This window comes from Cucurbita pepo, chromosome LG03, assembly GCF_002806865.2.
Source record: "Cucurbita pepo subsp. pepo cultivar mu-cu-16 chromosome LG03, ASM280686v2, whole genome shotgun sequence".
NCBI lineage: Eukaryota > Viridiplantae > Streptophyta > Magnoliopsida > Cucurbitales > Cucurbitaceae > Cucurbita > Cucurbita pepo.
This window is the reverse complement of record NC_036640.1, coordinates 9,061,284-9,081,768: the sequence shown is the minus strand read 5'-3', so window position 1 is coordinate 9,081,768 and position 20,485 is coordinate 9,061,284. Positions and strand designations below refer to the sequence as shown.

The 20,485-nt window shown below is 31.7% G+C and overlaps 4 protein-coding genes across 6 annotated transcripts; 3 read left to right on the top strand and 1 right to left on the bottom strand.

Moving 5' to 3' along the window:
- Positions 1-4,601: 4,601 nt before the first annotated feature.
- LOC111791285 lies at positions 4,602-5,342 on the bottom strand. The gene has a single exon (XM_023672563.1). It carries the CDS (start codon positions 5,283-5,285, stop codon positions 4,683-4,685), a length of 603 nt encoding a protein of 200 aa, XP_023528331.1. The 5' UTR covers positions 5,286-5,342; the 3' UTR covers positions 4,602-4,682.
- A 261-nt stretch (positions 5,343-5,603) lies between these two features.
- LOC111791323 (protein transport protein SEC13 homolog B) lies at positions 5,604-8,707 on the top strand. Of its 3 annotated transcripts, none has more exons than XM_023672615.1 (3): positions 5,604-5,736; positions 6,631-6,711; positions 7,513-8,707. In XM_023672615.1, the coding sequence occupies exon 3, from the start codon at positions 7,586-7,588 to the stop codon at positions 8,489-8,491; it is 906 nt and encodes a 301-aa protein (XP_023528383.1). In that variant the 5' UTR covers positions 5,604-5,736; positions 6,631-6,711; positions 7,513-7,585; the 3' UTR covers positions 8,492-8,707. The 3 variants fall into 3 exon arrangements, with proteins under 3 accessions (XP_023528383.1, XP_023528382.1, XP_023528381.1); XM_023672614.1 differs by having other exon boundaries at positions 6,616-6,711; XM_023672613.1 differs by lacking the exon at positions 6,631-6,711.
- Positions 8,708-9,935: 1,228 nt separating this feature from the next.
- LOC111791409 (GATA transcription factor 4-like) lies at positions 9,936-11,195 on the top strand. The gene is made up of 2 exons (XM_023672733.1): positions 9,936-10,358; positions 10,443-11,195. The coding sequence occupies exons 1-2, from the start codon at positions 9,936-9,938 to the stop codon at positions 11,055-11,057; spliced, it is 1,038 nt and encodes a 345-aa protein (XP_023528501.1). The 3' UTR covers positions 11,058-11,195.
- A 5,074-nt stretch (positions 11,196-16,269) lies between these two features.
- LOC111791253 (ethylene-responsive transcription factor TINY-like) lies at positions 16,270-16,988 on the top strand. The gene has a single exon (XM_023672522.1). The coding sequence runs from the start codon at positions 16,347-16,349 to the stop codon at positions 16,947-16,949; it is 603 nt and encodes a 200-aa protein (XP_023528290.1). The 5' UTR covers positions 16,270-16,346; the 3' UTR covers positions 16,950-16,988.
- The last annotated feature ends 3,497 nt before the right edge of the window (positions 16,989-20,485 follow it).

Below are 20,485 nucleotides of genomic sequence, written 5' to 3'. Positions count from 1 at the left end.
AGATTCTTGGCTACTCTTATTATTGCTGCCAATGTGCATCATCTGATCTCTGTAGATTACTCCATAATCTTATCCATTATCCAAATCTCTCTACATTTTATGTTCATCAATTAACAAATTTGTTATTTCACCCAAACATACTTCTCCCTCTTTTCTTTATTCTTACGGAAAGAATTAATTTTTCAACCAATTTAAACACATATCTATATCATTTACCAAAAAGCTTAAATGTTCGAATCTCTCACTCCTACTCATTGTTTAAGAGATCTAAAACGAAACCCATTTTTAAAATATAAGAGTTTTCTTATCTTACCCGACAAATAAGCTAAATCGACAAAGTTATCGAAGCTCCCACAAAAATTGAGGCTTAAAATACATTACTTGTAAAATTTATAAACAGATGGACCAAATCTATACGTCCATTTAGAGCTAATTTGTTTTATAAAATTGATGTCAACATTATCCTCAACTTGATATACTTCTGAAGAACTAAAATGATTATTAAAATGGAGTAATATGGATGCACAAGCTTTCACTCCAATAATTAATTTAAGCTTTTGAATATTAATATAAAAAACAAAAGGAAAGCACTACTCGCCAATTAAAATTATGAAAAGTACCTTTAAATTACACTATATATTGCTTTTATATACAAAAAACAAAACAATAATAATAAATTAATGGAAAAAAAAAAAAAAAACTTTAATTGATTTAGATAGTTTATTTACTACCAAACAAGTTCTTGCCAACCCTTTTCTAGAAAAATCAAAGCAAAAAAGAGCCTTCTTTTAAATATAAATATATATATTTATAAAGATTTATTTAATTAAATTAACCTCCAATAATGTTGCGTAAAAGAAATGGTATAAGTTAATAATGGTACTCGTTTTTTAATTATTAATTAATTTAATTTACAATTTAATATCTAATTTATTATTTGTATTTGGTCCTACATATAACACGTGTTCGACACATGTCCACACATTAAAAATTCCATTCAAAGAATTAAATTAATTTATTAGAGATCTCATTCTATGTTATTAATTTTTTTTTTGTGTGATTTCTAAATACATTTAAAATGAAAGTTCTAACTTCGGTCTATAAATTTGCACTTTAAAGATAAGATACGTGCAAAAGAGTGATAACTCTGCCACATCAGTGTAGTGTTTGCCACATACTTTAATGTCAAAGTCAGATAGCGAACAAATGTAGCAAACTTAGAGCTTGAGTGAAAATATTTATCTATGGAATGTCTGTGTTAGAGTTGGTCTTATCGACTCTTCGCCTAGAGCTCTGGCTCGAGGTACACGAGCGGAGCGGAGTTCACTCAAATTCTTGATTGACTTTAACTTACCTACCTAACTTTGAACCTGTTTTCATTATGGATTTTTATCTCCGTTGTCTTGAAATATTTTAAATCTAATCTTACTCGTAACACTTTAGTTTAATAAATAAATAAATAAATAATGAAGTATTTTTGAACCTTTTTGTTAAATGATAATATGGGCGAAAGAAATTATAAAATAAAATTGATTAAAGAAAAGAAAAAGGGCTTTATAGGAAGATTTTGTTTTAGAATATGGTTGTGATTTGACAATGAAACTACTTCCCATTATAAAAAATGAGACCACCTTTTTCAATAATCATTATCAAATTACATATAATTTTCAGCTTTATTCAATTATTTATTTTTCAAATTTTATATTACAATTAAATAGAAAATTACTAAAATTATTTAATCATTCACCCTATTTTCAAAAAATATATATAATTTGAACAAATATTTAATAAATATAAAATGTTCATAATGATTTAGTTTAAAATATTTTGGATAAATTAATAAAATTCTTAAAATATTTTAAAAGTACGTAGCTATGAAGAAAGGAGAAGACTTTGTTAATCTACCTTAAGAAAGAAATGCAAAGTGAATTTAGGTTTGAAAATTAACCTTTTTGGGTTCCAAATCTTTACCCACTTTCATATCTTAATCACGAAGTCTCTTTCTTTAATATCAAAATTTAAAGAATTCAATATTATTATGATTATTGGTTATGTATGTTAGACGAACACAACTCTCCACAATGGTATGATATTGTCCATTTTGAGCCTAAGCTCTCATGACTTTGCTTTGGGCTTCCCCAAAAGACCTCATCCCAATGGAGTTAGTATTCCTCACTTATAAACCCATGATCATTCCCTAAATTAGTCGATGTGGGACTTCCATCATCCAACAATGTATATCCTCTTCATGTTATCAGGTTATCGTGATCAGGCACCTAGAAAGGGTAACAACTAGCCTCTAAGAGCGAGAAATCTATTCATGGTTGGACTGCATATGTATCTTAGTTGGTTCAAGCATGTGGTCGCTCCCTCCATGTTTATGATAAGATATATGCCTTGCCACGTTTTCAAGTTATTTTGATGGAGCTCCGAAGGATTATCACCTAGATTATCACCAACTTTATTAGTGAAGAATTTATTATGAGTGGCTTAAACATGTATCTTGGTTGTTTTAGTCATGAGATCACTCTTCGGTTACTATGACAAGACTATTGGAGCACCGTCAACTCATCTCTAGTAATGAGAAGTCTATTATGGCTGATCTACATCAGCTATTAGTTTTCTACCTAGACTAGTTAAGCGTATGAATATGACCTTGTGCTGGATAGTTCTGAACGGAGGTTCGACAAGAGTCCATGACATCATTTTAAGCAACCGTGACCATACACGTGAAATTTTTAGTTTTTTTTTTTTTAGTTTTTTTTTTTTTTTTTTTTTTTTTTTTTTTTTTTTTTTTTTTTTTTTNTGTTATATTTGTAACGTTCCAACCCCACCGCTAACAAATATAGTCATTTTTAAGCTTTTCCTTTCGAGTTTTTCCTCAAGGTTTTTAAAACGCGTCTGCTAGAGAGAGGTTTCTACACCTGAATAAAGGGTGTTCCGTTCTACTCCCCAATTAATGTGGGATCTCACAATATTAATTTGAGCCATTCGTTCATAAAAGTTTTCTCCTTTATAACAAAGTCCTTATCCCCATATATTTTAGAAGCAACTTTCCATGGCCAGACATGTAAGATGGGTCGTTACGAAATAAAAATGTCTTAACTTTTTCAACCGACTATGCCTTCAATAGTACAAAATATAGAACATCTCTTAAAAAAAAAAAAAAAAAAAACTAAGTCTTCTATCGACAAGTTTTTATCCATTAAAGTATAATTCAATAAATAAGACATCAATTACCATCCCAAAAGTCGATAGTTCGATCCCTCCTAACTCCAGTTATTAAACAAAAAAAAAAAAATTATTAGTCCGTAAAAGTTACTAAATATATAAATTTGAAGATATACATCGACAAATTTTAAAATAAAGTAAATCACAATAAAATATAAGCTCAATTTCTTAATTTTATGTGACAAAATCTAATAATAGTTAGTTTAAAAAAAAAAAAAAAATAATAATAAAATTTGTCCCACAAAATTGCACTAATTTCTTGCACTCACCTAACACTTTACCTAAACTTTTTGGCCTTTTATGGGACATCCTTGCCCTTGTGCCATTCCCACCTTCCTTTATTTATGTTAGCTCAAAACTATATGGAAATTCATATTCATAAAGTTCACATTTTTGTCTTTACCTTCAACAAATTTTATCCAATTTAAATATATTAATAAAAATGGTACCCTCAAAAACAAAAATAAGAATTAATATTAATAAAAAAAGGTCTTATTTTTAAAGGTGTGGCTAGGCTTTATTGGATTCCCTCTAATAAAGTGAAACCAATATAAACAAAATTACAAAATTATAAATAGGTCACAGATTTAATCTTATATTAAATATTTTATACAAATTAGTTTTGCACATATACGATATTATTAAAAAATAAAATAAAATAAATAAAATATCTTAATTTGGAGGACGAACCTAGATACGATATTATCTCAATATATCTTATGAAGAGGTCATTAGTTTATTATTCAATTTTATTTTTAAAATAAAAATAAAGATTATTTTTTTGTGTGTAATACATAGGTGGGAGACTCATGTATAAAATTTATACTTTTTATTAATTAAACCATCAAATAATTTATACCCATTTAATAATATTTGTTTTATTTTGAAAATTAGGTTTAAAAATTAATATATTTTGAAAATATAAGCACCATGTAAATTATTCGTGGGTTAATATTGAACTAAAAAAATTTACATAAAATTGTAATATATTTTGTTAGACGAACACAATCCTCCACAATGATATGATATTATCCATTTTGAGCATAAGTTCTTGCTTTGAACTTCGCAGGAGGCCTTATACGAATGGAGAGAGAATTCTTTGTTTATAAATACATGATAATTTTTTAAATTAGCGTGGGACTTTCATCATCTGACATACTTAACTAATATGACACATGGGTTATCGTGTTTTCAGATAGTGTAGTTGTTGCGGAGAAGACATAAATTTTTTTGTAAATTGGACTGTTGTAGAGGTCGATCTCTTACGGACATTTATTCTTAAAATTTTCAAACATATATATTAATTTAATTTTGGTAAAAAAATGATGTTTGTGTAGAAAAAAAAAAAAAAAAAAAAAAAAAANAATTCACAACAAGATTTGACAAAATTTAACATTGTCAATTTTGAAACCATCGGAGGCCACGTGGCTCTCGACCGTCCGGCAATTGTGTTACTCCGCCGTTGTCTGCAACCGGAGTTCGTTATAAAACCGATTTATAAATTCCTCCGCTGCTTGGTCCACGTGGCAGTCGTCGTCGCCGCCTCCAGACAGCGGAAACGGGGAGTCAGTGACTCTAAGTGGTCTCGCCACCATCGGGCTCTTGCCGAACCCAGGTAAGGCGGGTGAGGCCACATCAACCGCCACGTCATTGTTAAGAGCCTCTAAAACGGCCTTAAAAGCGTTCATTGCGGCCACATCATCATCCAGCGTGTTGGGCGCGTGAGCACAGGCGAAGAAATGGCGGCGTTTGTTGAAGGTGGAATGGAAACTAGGAAAAGCAGGGCTGTTAGTACAGCTAAATTCGTAGTGACCGGCAGTAGCGAGGTGGCGGTCCCGGCGAAAAGGGGTGAGGGAAAAGGCAGCGGAGGCGGCGTGGTGGTGGTGGAACATGAGATTCTTCAAGGCTTTTCCGGTGATCTTACGGCGTTTGGACATGAGATTTGTGAGGTCGGCCATAAGCTTGCTCTTGGAAATGCCTTTTCTGAGCATGTAATAAGCTATACGAACCATATTCCATAATCTCTTGGATACGGCTTCTAAATTTTGGTCCATTTTTTTGAATATTGGATCAGATTTTTGAGAGAAGAAGAGGAGAGATTTGAATTTTTTTTGTTCACAACTCAGATATGGGGAACAGAATTGGAAGGGTTATATTTATACACAAATGGTGGATTTAGACTAAAATCAATAATTGACTAATAAAAAAAAAGTCGTCCCTATCCCAAAAAAATTACACCCTACTTAAGATTGGAGAGAAGCCCATTGATGTGGGCCGATGGACAATATGGGCTTTGTTACCTCTCCAAGTCAAAGCCCATATTCGACCTTCAACGCTTTGCTCATCGAATTTATGTACCACCGTCTCGGAAATCAGAAGCCCCATTGAAGACGAGCAGGAACTTGGAACTGAATTTCTGTACCTTCTTCTTCTTCTTCTTCCGTCCTTCGCATCCACCAAGTAGCTACCCTTCCAATTGCCTCTACAATACGCGTGCTATCGAAGGTTGTTTTCATTTCCATTTTTATTGCCAGCATTCACATTATTTATTAATCAACGTTTTCTTTGTTGAATTAATGTCTGTTTTCCGGCGAACTTTCTGCAATTTATGGTTTGCCCGTGATCAAGTGGTTTTTTTGTTTTTTCGTGATCTTCTTATTGATTTTCGCTGGTTTAATTGGTTGATTTGTCCCCATTCGTTTGTATGATCGTAAAAATTGAAACTAGGGCTTGGGGTTATAATTGGATCTGATCTAGTTATTATGATGATGAATGTTAGGTTCCTGAATTTCTCTTTCGGTTTGCTTAGGTGTGTTTCCACCTGTGAGGGGTTTGTTGATTAAATTTGTTATAGTTTAAGCCTGTGATTTAACATCCTTGTGTTTTAGTTTTATCGATGGATTACTTCAGAGAGTGAGGAGCGATTCTTGTTTAGTATCAGAAGTCACATTTTATGTTTTTTTTGTTCACAATTAATTAGTCAACTCATAATTTAACTTCTATTTGGATCTAAATGGAACGTGATGACAACAATTCCGAAGTATTCTTTAGTGAGAACTTTGCCTTCCAAAGAAACTAAGTTCTACATTTATCCTTGGACTTTCAAATAAAATTTCCTTCGGTACCTTGGTTGTGGCATGCTGAACACTTTCCTCAGAATTCAGAATAGTAAAGAAGTGATACCTGAACGCCCTCATTGGTGTTTTTTTGTGTGGGGAAGTAGTGGAAAACTCTGAACACTTTTTCTTTAAGGGCCATTTTTCTAGCAGAATATGGTCGTTGATGTTTTGAAGTTCTTATATTAGGTGGTCTAGCACTCAGAAACATCCTAGCTTTTCTTTTGCAGCTCTTGATTAGCCCCTGTGTTTTGTTGGTAAAGCTTAGATTTCGTTGCTGAAGGTAACTAACTTGGACAACTTGTTGGGACAACTAGCTATAGAGGGGTTGCAATCTGAAGTGGCTCTTGCAGGGATCAATCTAGTTTGTCTTCCCTTCTTGATTATTATACATTTTCTATTTCTATTATGTTAGTTCTTATCTCAAAAAGGATGTGTTTTGTGGAATTGTGCACACCCTGTTTCCGTTTTTTATTAGTTTGTGTTTTCTAATTCTAATATGTATTTTGTTTATCCAAAAAAGAAGATGAAAAGAAGAAGAAGAGTTTTGTTAAATTGTGCATGCTCTGTTTTCCTTCTTTATGTTACAGTCTTTCTATTGATAATATGCTTTCACTTATTCAAGAGAGAGAGAGAGAGATTAGTGGAATTGTGTTTGCTCTGTTTCGTCCTTGATTTACACATTTTCTATTTCTAATATTGTTATTTCTCATCCAACAAAAGAAGTTTTGTGGAGTTTTGCTTGCTCTATTTTTTAGTTTTAGTATGCTATTTATTATGACCACTTTTTGGGCAGTTCAACTTGTTAGTAAGGAGTAGCGCACCCTTTTATAGCAGTCAGCTATGACATCCTGTTACTTGTAGGGTTTTGATCCATTTTCTTTGAAGCTTTATTTTTAAAGCTGTTATGAGACATTTCTTTTCAATTATACCATTTACAATGTTCTATTCCTGGCTAAAAGTATGAGACATGGAAATCAAACCGTAGGAAGGATAAAAAAAAATAGGCCATATGAGAAGACTTTTCTTACTGACATTGAATTGTCATAGCCCATAGCTTAAGACTAAATTGATGTGTAGAGAGAGAGAGAGAGACATCTAAGTTTAGAAGTTCCCCTATAATGTCTATGAAAAATATCTTCTTCTAAGATATGATTTTCCACAGAGATCAACTACGAGGAAAATCAAGTACCAATTCCAGTTCCTATTATTCACTGTTGAATTTGAAGCCAGAGAAGATGCCTGCCCAAAAGATTGAAACTGGTCACCAAGACACCATCCATGATGTTGCAATGGATTATTACGGTAAGCGTGTTGCATCAGCTTCATCTGACCAGACCATCAAGATCACTGGTGTAAGCAACTCAGCCACTCAGCATCTTGCAACGCTGACTGGTCACCTAGGACCTGTATGGCAGGTTGCCTGGGCGCACCCGAAATTTGGTTCCTTACTAGCTTCATGTTCTTATGATGGTCGTGTCATCTTATGGAAGGAAGGCAATCAAAATGAGTGGTCACAAGCCCATATTTTCGATGATCATAAATCATCTGTTAACTCAATTGCTTGGGCCCCTCATGAAGTGGGGCTTTGTTTGGCGTGTGGTTCATCTGATGGCAATATCTCTGTATTCACTGCAAGAGCAGACGGTGGTTGGGACACTTCTAGGATCGATCAAGCTCACCCAGTGGGAGTCACATCTGTTTCATGGGCTCCATCTACTGCACCAGGTGCCCTTGTCGGCTCTGCTTTACTTGATCCCGTTCAGAAGCTATGTTCAGGCGGTTGCGACAATACGGTGAAGGTATGGAAACTCTATAATGGGGTTTGGAAGATGGATTGCTTTCCAGCTCTTCAAATGCATACCGACTGGGTTAGAGATGTTTCATGGGCTCCTAACCTCGGTCTGCCGAAATCAACAATTGCAAGTGCGTCACAAGACGGGAAAGTTGTTATCTGGACTGTAGTCAGAGAAGGAGATCAATGGGAAGGTAAGGTTCTAAAGGACTTCAAAACCCCTGTTTGGAGGGTATCATGGTCGTTAACAGGCAACATCCTGGCCGTGGCTGATGGAAATAACAATGTTTCTTTATGGAAGGAAGCCGTGGATGGCGATTGGCAGCAGGTTTCAACTGTTGAGCCTTAGTGTCCTCTGTTTTACTTGATTTCTTACTTAACAACACTCACTTCTGAACCTCTCTGCGTTTAAAATGATACAGATTTTGGTATAATTGACACAATTTAAGTCTATAAGTGCTCAATTTGCAACAGATTCCGAGAGCTTGGGAGCTTTTAACTTGTATTCATTACAAGTACTCTTTTATCTTTTGCATCTATGAAGTTTGATGAATCCTATTTTCTATCTCACCCCCCACCCCAGAAGAGGATGGCGGTGGATCATAGGTTCAACATTATTTGTTTCCCCTTAGTTCACATTATTCCCATAAATCTTCATAATTATGATGGCGAAATATATTTGTGGTATAATTTCTGAGGTACTGATTATTATGTCGCGTAAACTTATAATTAATTAAAATTATCGTTTACCTATGAGAATGATACATTGAAACTTTTAAAATCAATTGGGATAAGACAAGATTATTTGATCTAACTCCATGTTTATATAAACAAAATGCAAAATAATATAAACAAAATTATTTAATAATAATAATGATAATAAAAATTTAAAAAGAGAGAAAAAAGAAAAAGAAACCGGAACTTGAGGATTGTCACATGATCCCTGACACATTCCCACCATTGTCACGTGCTGCTCAAACACTACTGCTGCCCCCCCGTTCATAAAGCCCACAATTTTAAAGTCATACCTAAATAGATTTTCTTTTAATCTAATCACACCTAAACCTAAACCTAGTAATAATATTCTATTGCATTTCTTACCACTTTCCTTTCTTTATCGCATTTTTTATCACCTATGAACACAGATTAATTAGTTAAAATATTATATCACAGAACAGAAAGATCCAAATATTTATAATTATCATTAGAAATTTGTAGGTATCTTCTACTCAATATAAATTATTACTATATGTTTTTTGAGTTAGATAAAATTAATATCATAAACTAAATTTATATAATTATAACCGTAAAAAAAAAAAGTAAAAAGTAAAAAGTAAAATAGTATTTTATAAAATGGGTGTATTAAAGGAGTATTTGATTTATTCTAATAAATATAGCTTCAAAAAATGGAAACTATGCTGAGTATTTGCAAAAGTTTAGATTAAGTATTAATTAAAGATTATCCTTAATCTTAATCCAATGAAAGCCGTGAAATTTTACAAAGTTGAGCTGTAACCATCGTGCTTAAACGTGGGATTAGGAATATAGTTACAGATTAAAGATGGTCATGATTGGCCATATTATTTTTAATTGGACTCTCAATAATTTTTAAAATACCAAAAATCACTTATCCCAACGAAAAATAATTATTAGGAGCAGAGGATTCCTCTGTAAAAATTTTAGCATTATTGGAGTTAAAACACTATTAAATTATATTTACTTATTTATATTAAAAGTTAAAAGGTTAAATGAGTTGAATTTATAAACTTTTATTTTAACTTCATGCATAAAAGATGCCCAAAACTTTTCATATTTGCGTTTACACCCCGCCTCTGCCTTCTCAAAAACCCCCCTTTCCACTCCTCTCCGGCAACTCAAATTACTCTCTAGTAACTTGCTCTGTATTTATGGAGGTGCCCGAGTATCTTGTCGGTGGCTACTACGGCACCGAGGGCGGTCAATTTTCGCCGGACAATCAGAAATCCGCTGCCGAGCAGTTCGCTGTCGATGAATATTTATTGGATTTCTCCAATGAAGATGTGGCAATGCATAGCGGTTGCTTCGATAATGTTGCCGGAAATTGCTGTGATTCTTCGATGGTGACTGCGATTGAGAGCTGCAATTCGTCGGCCTCCAGCGGCGATAACTTGGTGTTAGGAAATTTTGGGTCCGGAGGCTACTGTGAAGCTCAATTCTCTGACGAACTCTGCATTCCGGTATTTGAAATTGGAGCGTTTTCGTTTGATTGTGAAATTCTGTGAAATTTTTTGGATTTGATTCTGTTTTTTTTTTTTTTACAGTGCGACGATTTGGCGGAACTCGAATGGCTGTCGAATTTCGTTGAAGGATCGTTTTCGACGGAGGAGATTGAGAAGGATTTTCAGGCGATTCCATTTCTCTCCGGGGGGATCGGTACGGCGGTGACTTTAGAAGCGCCGTCGTCTTCAGGAGAGACGGCGTTTGGTTACGGAAGTGGAAAAACGACATCGTTTTTTCACGGCGAAGCTCTTACTCTCCCCTGCAAAGCCCGTAGCAAACGATCACGCGGTTCTCCTTGCGACTGGTCCACGCGCGTCCTCAGGGCGACGGCTCCAGAGGCAGGAAAGTCCGAAATGACGTCAGGCCGGAAATGCCAGCATTGCGCGGCGGAGAAGACGCCGCAATGGCGGACTGGGCCTATGGGCCCAAAAACGCTTTGTAATGCTTGTGGGGTCCGGTATAAGTCGGGTCGACTGGTACCGGAATACCGACCTGCTGCGAGCCCGACATTTTTGTCGACGAAGCACTCGAATTCTCACCGGAAGGTGATGGAACTTCGACGGCAAAATGAGGTAGAACAGTTGGGGAGATGGAAGGGGGTCGAGGAGTACTTGATCCACCGCATCAACGGCGGTGATTTCAGTCGGATGATGTAGAATTTTGCAGTAAAAGGGGCGCGTAGTTTTTAACCCTTCCAATTCGGTAATGATTATGATCATGGTGGGACTGAGTAGACGATGTACGGACTGTTTCCAGGCATCTTTTTTTTATGATAAATATACTTCATGGGCCCACATATTTTTTTTTAAATTAATGATTTTATTACTCTACCACATCGATTTACAAGATGATCATGAGTTTATAATCAAAGAATACTTGTGCTCAGAGTGGATAATATGATACCACTGTTGGAGAGTCGTGTTCGTCTAACAATTATAAGTTCTAATTTTTAACATGTTTACCAGTACTAAAATATGGTCATTAAGTACTGCTTGATCGGATCTCCTTCTCGAACCTTATGCTCTATTAAACACATTTCTTGTGTTTGTTCGAGATATCAAGTATTATGCTCATTTCACGTTAATACTTAAAAAACACGTGTTTATGTAAATCAAGTTTTATTTTAAAATTTTATCCAAAAAAACAAAGTCGACTAAATTTGAGTTACCAATAATTTTACGAATTTTATTTTAAATTTTTTATTGTGAGATTAATACGAACATATGATCATGACATTATTTTATCAAATTCAAATCTAAATCTCTTTTTAAACTATAGTTCCTAGTCTTACATTTATGGTATAAATTGTATTACTATATTTTTAAAAGTGAAAGGGATTAAAGAATATTGTAAATTTGTAATTTATTTTTTTCTTAAAAATAGTTAAATTATTTTTAAAAAAAATATAGAAGAAGAAATTAAATATCAAGTTGTATGCTTTGTCCCCCATTTAAAAAAAATAATAAAATAAAAATAAAAATAAATACGTGTTCCTACAGAATAAAGTCTCTATATATAATGATTTTCAATAAAGTCTATATATAATGATTTTGCATGCACATGTTGTGCCTATAGGGATTCTTGTCTCATTATTATTATTATTATTTAATTAATATTAATGTTGCTATTTGTAAATTTTAATGCTATTTTTAAAATATTTTGCAAGGTAAAATTAATATTGATAAAATAGAGAGCTTAATGATTGAATATTTTGCTATATTCTATAAATTTCAAGAAAGAGCTTTCTTACGTGTATTTCTTAAAAGTAGTAAAACTCGGGTAGTACTAATAATCTCGAAGGGGTTAATCGAGTTCTAATCTACAAGTGATTAGGGTTAACGATTAACCATAATCGAGTCCTAATCTCAAAGAGAGCGTTCCCCACAAATAGAAACTTTCACCAATCTTCCTCTCATTTCTTCGATCTTGTGGTGGTAAATCTAAGTTGTTTCAACTCGTTTGATCGGTTTAGTTCGATTCAGTTTGACATTTAAGTAAAATAAAAAAGAAATAAACATGTTTATTTCTATATCCTGAAGTAGTCTGGAGAAGTTTTTAAGTCATAACCTAAATGATGATAATGCATATAGATATGATATGTTATAGCATGACACGTAAATTACTATGTAAGGTCGAATATTTTTCTTAATCATATTTGTGTTGATTGTGTAGAGATTAATACTTTCTTTAAAGGTGGGTTTGTATACTGACTATAAATAAAATATTATAGCATGACATGATTTTTCTAAGTAAAATTTAAACGATGGAATCTAACTATCTATGGTGCCAACATGTTGTTTCGTACTCATGATTATGTCACTATTATGTGTCTCATGTTTATAATTATGTATGTATCATGACACGTCATGATGTATTATGATACGACTCTAGAAAGTTTTAAACTAAGCTTCAGTAGTGAGGAGTCATTTATGGCTGACTCATATAAGTATCTTAGTTGATTTAGGCACGAGGTCACTCCCCTTATGTTTATGATGTTACAAGAAACTAGCTAGTTGCATACGTGGATCAATTAAGGCTATAACTATGAATTTTATGTCATAAAACAAGAATTAATGTGATATGTGCTATATAATAAGAGCTCACGACTTTGTCACATTTAAGTACAACGACTTTACAGGTGGGCTAGAGTATTTTTGTACTCACTCATGTTAACTCTTCACTTTACATAGCACACGAAATGAGGCTATGTACCAAAATTACACTTGAACTATAGGTTAGGTTCTAGAAATTTATGCGTGCTTATTCGTTCATCTTATATAAATATTTTAATGTAAAGTTTTAGGCAATAATTGAATTATGATTTAATGAATAAGATGAGATAAAATAAAAAATTTCATAAATGTGAAGCGTTTTCTTCATGTATAATATTAGAAAAAGAAACATCATTTGTTGGAAAAGTTGGTGCAATTATTACATTAATTAAAGTGAATTGAGAAAGGATCTTAAATATTTAATTAATGAAATAAGAGGCATGGAGTGGTCGATAGATTCGTAGGCCAATTTACAGAGATCATAACGAATAGGAAGAAATTGGTAGCAACAACAACCAAATTGATGATCATAATAATAAATAAAAAAAAACGAACCACGTACTACTATCATGTATATCAATCATAATTGAATAATCATTAGTCTTAGTACTGTCCATCGATTAAAATTTTTTTGGACCAATTCGAAATTTCGAATTGATTAGGTTGGTGACACTGATGACTATAACAAGGTTCACAACCCAACTTTCTATTTTCAGATTGGGTGAGGTGAAGTGAGTCCCATTTTTTTTTTATGTGAGATCCCATGTTAGGGAGAGGAACAAAACATTTCTATGTGTGGAAACCTCCCGTAGTAAACGCATTTAAAAACTGTGAGGCAAACGACGATAAGTAATGTGCTAAAGCGGACAATATCTGCTAGCGGTGAGTTTGGGCTATTATAAATGGTATTAGAGCGAGACACCGAGTGGTGTGTAAGCGAGAACGCTGGCCCCCAAGAAGAGTGTGATTGTGAGATCCACATCAGTTGGAGAGAAAATGAAGCATTTCTTATAAGGGTATGAAAACCTCTTCCTAACAAATGTGAGGTTGATAACGATACGTAATGGAACACAACAAACAATATTTTCTAGGGGTGGGTTTTCTAGTGGTGATTTTTATAAGTCACAACATATTACTAACATTAGTTACGATAGTTAAATATTCTCCAAATTAAATTAAATTTTTTATTTTTCAAAAATTCAAACCAATCCAATCCAAATAATAATAAAAAAAAAAAATTAAGTAATCAGAGTGGTTCAAATCATTAGATCATATGAAAACTTCTCGTTTATTTCAATTAAATTATATTATTTTCAACATTTTTTTAATAGTTACTTAGTTTAATTGCATTAAATTTCACGAGAGTTGTATGGTAAGGTTTTTGAAAGGACCTAAGGTCGAATAGACCAACGATTATATTTATGAGTTAGGTTCGATTAGTTCGAACACATTTTGGATCCAACCATTTATAGTTTTTATTAATTGCAAATTTATTTGTAGATCTAAATGGGTTAGAGAGTTTGAGGTCATTTTCTATATATATATAATAAAAAAGATATTAATAAATGAATAATTGAAAATACTATATTGGTGTAGCTATTATAAATATAATCAACGGTCAACTATATCATATTAATGAATTTTGCAAGAGGACGGATTGTATAATTTTTTTAAAAAAAAATAGAATTTTCAGAAAATAAAAAAGAAACTAATTACTCAAACATTTTCTTCTAAAAAGAATCTAAAACTATTTTTTTCATTGTCTTTGAAATGACTCAATGGTCTCAAAAGTCATCACAATTTACAATATATTCTAGTGTTTTATAATTCTAAAATTAAATAAATAAATTAGCTAAATTAAAAATAGCATTAAACTTGACTTGGATTGACTAAATAAATCAAATCAATTTTTTAACGAAGAATTTTAAAAAAAAAAAAAAAAAAAAAAAAAAAAAAAAAAANAAAAAAAAAAAAAAAAAAAAAACCACTTGTGTTTTCATTTTCACATGAATAAATGGTTAATTTTTACCCATTGGATTGTAAATTATACTTAATATTGTGTCAGGCTCATCCCTAATAAAGCTATTTAATTACACCCTTTTTATTTTTTTATGAACCCAAAAATTGACTATATAAATTTTTAAAAGGTAAATTTGTCATTTTTTAAATTTAAAATTTAAAATTATTTTTCTTTTCCACAAAGACCAAATTATATAAATATTAATCCATAAACACTTGCCACTCTTTTTTAATGACAACTTTTTAAATTTTTTAACCTAAATATTGAAATAATCCCCCTATGATTATGCCTTTTGTTTAATTAGTCCCAATTATATGAACGGAAGATTTGAACTTTTAACCGTTTGGTTAAGGATATGCTAATTTAATTGCTTGAGTATAAAAAGTTTCAGTTTTATCTCTACGATGCAGTCAAATCTCACCAACTATTTAGGTTACTTCAGGTTGTTAGTATGGAAAATTACTTCGATATTTAATAATATTTTATAAAAAAAAATATAATATAATGTTTAATATATTACACGAGTGAATAAGTGTAGGACGAGTTGAAAAGAGGGACGGAAAATATGGTCTCCGTCTTTGATTCAGTTTCGGGAACGGAGAGAAATCTATCTCTATTCTCGTCTTAAAACAAGAATTTTGCATCATTTGCGATGAGTTCTCTCGACTCTACGGATTAAATAAACAATTTTAATTAAATTTTATTTAATGCGTAACAAATATCCACCGACTTCCTCTTTCATAAATCATGGGCTCCACCCACCTCCAATTTTTAAGCTTTTAATGGGACTCATTTTTGTCATGCTAATATCACATGAATTTTATTTTATATATAATATCATTTACATTTTTTAATTATTATATGGTACGAAAATGAATGTAAATAAATATTTAAAATAAAATACATAATTATCTTTCACATTTCATTATTCTTATTAGTACAATCATTTTTAAATTACAGAAAAGAAATTTATAAAATGCCACGTTTAATCAGCTAACTTTATAAAGTTAATAATATCTTTTTTAATTAACTATTTAACATTAAATTTAATCAATAATTTAAAAGTAAAAAAGAGAAAAAAAGAAAAAAACTTAGAGGGAGTGTGTAAAAGATTATTAATTATTAAAAAAGTGTTGAAATTATTGGAAATGGTGTAAAAGTCATAATTTGAAATTTTAATTAGGAATTAATGTGAAATTATAGAAGGTTTGGTTGGTTATAAGTCGCTTTGATAGGAGCCTACAAATTTTTTGTTTATTTATATATAATACAATGTTCCATACGAAACTCACACATGTTACTTTTGTTGTTCTTCTTCTTCTTCCTTCTGGAGATTTTTGGTTTTGGTCGTCTTTCTTCTCATACGGTCATCAATGGCGGAACCAAACAATTGGAATTCGGAATCTGACGGTACAGAATTGAAAAGGGGAAATCAGAGGGATCAGAAGCACCCAATTTACAGAGGCGTACGGAAGAGGAGTTGGGGCAAATGGGTATCGGAGATCCGTCAGCCGAGGAAGAAATCACGGATTTGGCTTGGGACTTTCACGACGGCGGAGATGGCGGCGCGTGCCCATGACGTGGCGGCACTCAGTATCAAAGGCGATTCGGCTAAGGCTATTCTCAATTTCCCTCAACTCGCTGGTTTGCTTCCTCGTCCGGTGTCGTTAATGCCTAGGGATATTCAGGCGGCGGCTGCCAAGGCTGCAGCGATGGTTGATTTTGATACTACGAGGACGGCGTCGTTTTCGTCGTCGAATTATGAAGGAGGGTCGGATGAATTGGGGGAGATTGTGGAATTGCCCAATATTGAAGAGGATATCAGAGCTGAGTCGTGGAGCGAGTTTGAGTTTATTGACTCGGTTGATTGGTGGGGAAATCCGCCGTTTGTGGCGGCGGAAATGGATTTCTGTCCGTTGTTTGCTGATCAGAGTACCACCACTTCGGCTACCTTCAATGGCGGCGATTGGGAGTGAAAAAAAAAAAAAAAAAAAAAAAAAAAAAAAAAAAAAAAAAAAAAAANGGTTTGCCGTTGTTTACTTTTCGGAGTTAACACGATTATTACTATGGAAACAGAATTTTAGTCAATTCTCAATTCCATTTCATGTCAGATTATAGCGATTTTGAATATATATATATATATATAATAGTTGAAAATTAATATATAAATAGTTTTTTTTATTTTATCATTTTGGAAATGAGCATGCTTAATAGAGAGGAAACTTAAGAAGATTTGAAATAAAAAATAAATAAATATAATAGCATTGGAATTTTTAATTTTGTATTTATTCTAGGTTATTTTAGAATTATTATTAAAAATAAATTTAGAAATGTTAAAATTGGGATACATTGTTATACAGATTCTATATGTTATACCGATTCTATAGGTCACTGTCACATTTGTTCTAGATTCTAATATATTCTACGATGGATTTTTATTTTATAAATAATTTTAAAATATTTATGAAAAATTAAGGATTTTATTGTTTTTTTTTNTTTATAATAGAAATGAATGATATTTTTGGAAATTTAGTGAGAGAGAGAGTTGATTGAATTTGAATTAATGAAGTTACCTCTAAATGTACATTAAGTAATATTTTAAAATTAGAAATTAAATAAACTATGGAGCTTCTCAAGTCAATATCAGATGTATTATCCAACTTTGCTTCTTTTATTTTTTTTTTAATTTCTTTAAAACAATTGGTTTAAATTTTATCCATACTTATCTTCGTATATTGTTAACCAATGAAGTTAAAGTTTTGGTTTTGAATTTGCAAATTAGAGGAAAATATTATTATTGCATTTTTCTTTTTAATATTTATGAATTTAGGAAATGTTATTTAATGGTTAATTTATGACTTATTTTAGTAAAATTAATGATTTTATGAAGATTTTTTATTTTTATTTTTTTTGTAAAATCTAGTGAGCGAACGGAGACTACATTTGAATGAGAGCGATTACGAAGATATGATGACTAAGAAAATCTTAAAATAATTGAAAGTCATACATATATCAATAAGGTGTACTTTTCTTTTTAGTGGCTAAGAACAGTAAAGTGAAGGGTGATTTGCTCCGAGCAATTTTATATTGAATGACCTTTTGACAATTTTTCTAAGATTCATGTGAGTGAAGACAATTATCCTAAAAAAACTATGTTGGTTTGTGTGGATAGTTTTCACTATTAGAAGTGAAAAGTACATAATACTGAATATGAGTTGTTACAAATAGTATCAGAGCCGTACCTCTTCCCCAATAAAATATGGTTTGGGGATAAACTAAGGCAAAAGTTGATATCGATACCCAACCAAGTGCACATTCAAGTGCGATGTCATCAAATTTCAAAGCTAAATTTTGAATCTCGAGCATGAATCCTCAATAATTATAGGCGAAAAAATGAGGTACAAAAAGAAAAACACTTTTGTTTTCCTCCTCTTTGGAAATCATTGAATCTAGTCTTCAACGATTTGGGAAATTTTTCTTTTTCTTTTTTCTTTTTCTTTTTCCACTTTCATTTTATGAATTTATCACCTAAATCTTGTTATAAAAGATTCCATTTTTAATAAATATTATATATACAATCTCAACCATGAAGAATAAATATATGGGTGTATCATTATTCCTACCTAAAACTTTTTTCGTTTTTTTCTTTAAAATCTTAGTCGCATTATCAACCTCTATTCTAAGTTAATGTTAATGAGTTTATTTGGTAACGTGTCTATTAGGGAGAGATATTCACACCCTTTTAAAAAGTGTTTTATTCTTCTCTCCAACCGACGTGGGATCTCACATGTTTCATCGTCTTCAAGAGACAACTCAATCATAGCAACAAAATTTTCTTAAAGAATCGAAAACTTATCCAAAAAAAAAATTAACTGAATTTCACGAGATAAAAGTGAAAGTTTCAAACTTAGAAGAAGTTGTTAGCTTTTGATACCATTTTAATGCGTGCGGGTATTAAGAAAGTGATTAAAATGGATTAATGGTGTAATTAACATGTAGTTTCATTAAATAATCACACTATTATTTCCAAATTTAAAAATAAGAAAAGAGTTGAGATAATTTCCTTCTAAGTAAAAGAAGGTAATAATTATATTCTTAAAATTATTTTCTAATGAGAAAATTATGATTTTTTTTTTAAAAAAATTGTCAAATATATATATGTGGGATTAATATTATAATAACTGAGGGTGAAAAACGTGCTAAAGAAATTAAATAAAAAAAATGTAAAAAACCCGATAATTTCTAAAGGACATCCATAATTATTTGGAGGATACCACGCTTTTCATCTTTTTATTACCTACTTTTTAAAAAAAAAAACATTAAAATGTTGATTTTTTTCCCAATTCAAAATAGTATAAGTGTGTTAAAAAAAAAAAAACAAATAAAAAACACATAAAATTTTGGATTAATTTAGAAGTTACTTTTAAGAAATTATTAAGAATATATATATATATATATTTGAAATGCAATGAAGTGTATTAAAGTCATGGGTTAATGAATTAAGTCAAATTAAATTAATTAAACACAGCTGGAATCAGGTTTTTGTTTTGCTAATCTTTGTTTAGTTTGCTTATGAAAGAGGATTAGGGTTTCTTTTACGTGATAATGCGTCCATTAGTCAATATCCCACCATAATAAATTAATCCAAATTACCATCTAATTGCCGGTTAATTAAGGGTTACACGTATGTGCACTATCATTTTGAATGGTTCAATCATATAAATTTTAAAAATAAACTTATTTTTGCTTCGAATAATTATACTAACCTGATTTTTTTTATTAAAAACAAGTTGTCACCGTATGTATGATATCTTTAATATGTGTAAGAAAATTTATTTAATACATTTTGTAACGATGTCATGGACTTAAATGTTTTTGAAATTCAAAAGAATGAAAACACTTTGATCTGATTTAAGGGTTGCAATTTAAACACAAATGCAGCTAGCATTCGTACAATGGGTGCCTTATCTTTACTGGAGTATTTTAAGAAATACTCAGTAATTAATTCTACTATTGGGGTCGAGGAATGCAGACACAAGCAATTACTATGCGACATATCATTTCATAAAACATTTCATGACATGGTCTTAGTTGACCCTGAGCTCGATTCGTGGAACTCTTCTTCCTTACCGAACTTCACAGTTTTGATTTCTTTCTCTCTCCGTTTTCTACTTCACCTCTACTCGTCTCCCGACCGTAAGGACGATGAAGGAAAAGAAAAACACACCTTCCTCTCAAAAACCTCAACTAGATAGTCTGGGGAAGAATCTCGTGAATTTTTCGACAACCCTTTTTTTCTAGGATAAAACATGTAAAAAAGATTTGTGTAAGTCTGTGGAGATAGTCTTCGCTTTTAAAAGTAGTTCAAAACAAGTAAGATGTAGTAAGAAAAGATCAGGGTGGTCTAGTGTTAGAAATCTAAATTTCAAATTATTACTTGAATTCTAGACATGAGATATTATGGGAAGATTAAATGATGTTTGAAATGATAATTAGTGAAAGATTAAAATAT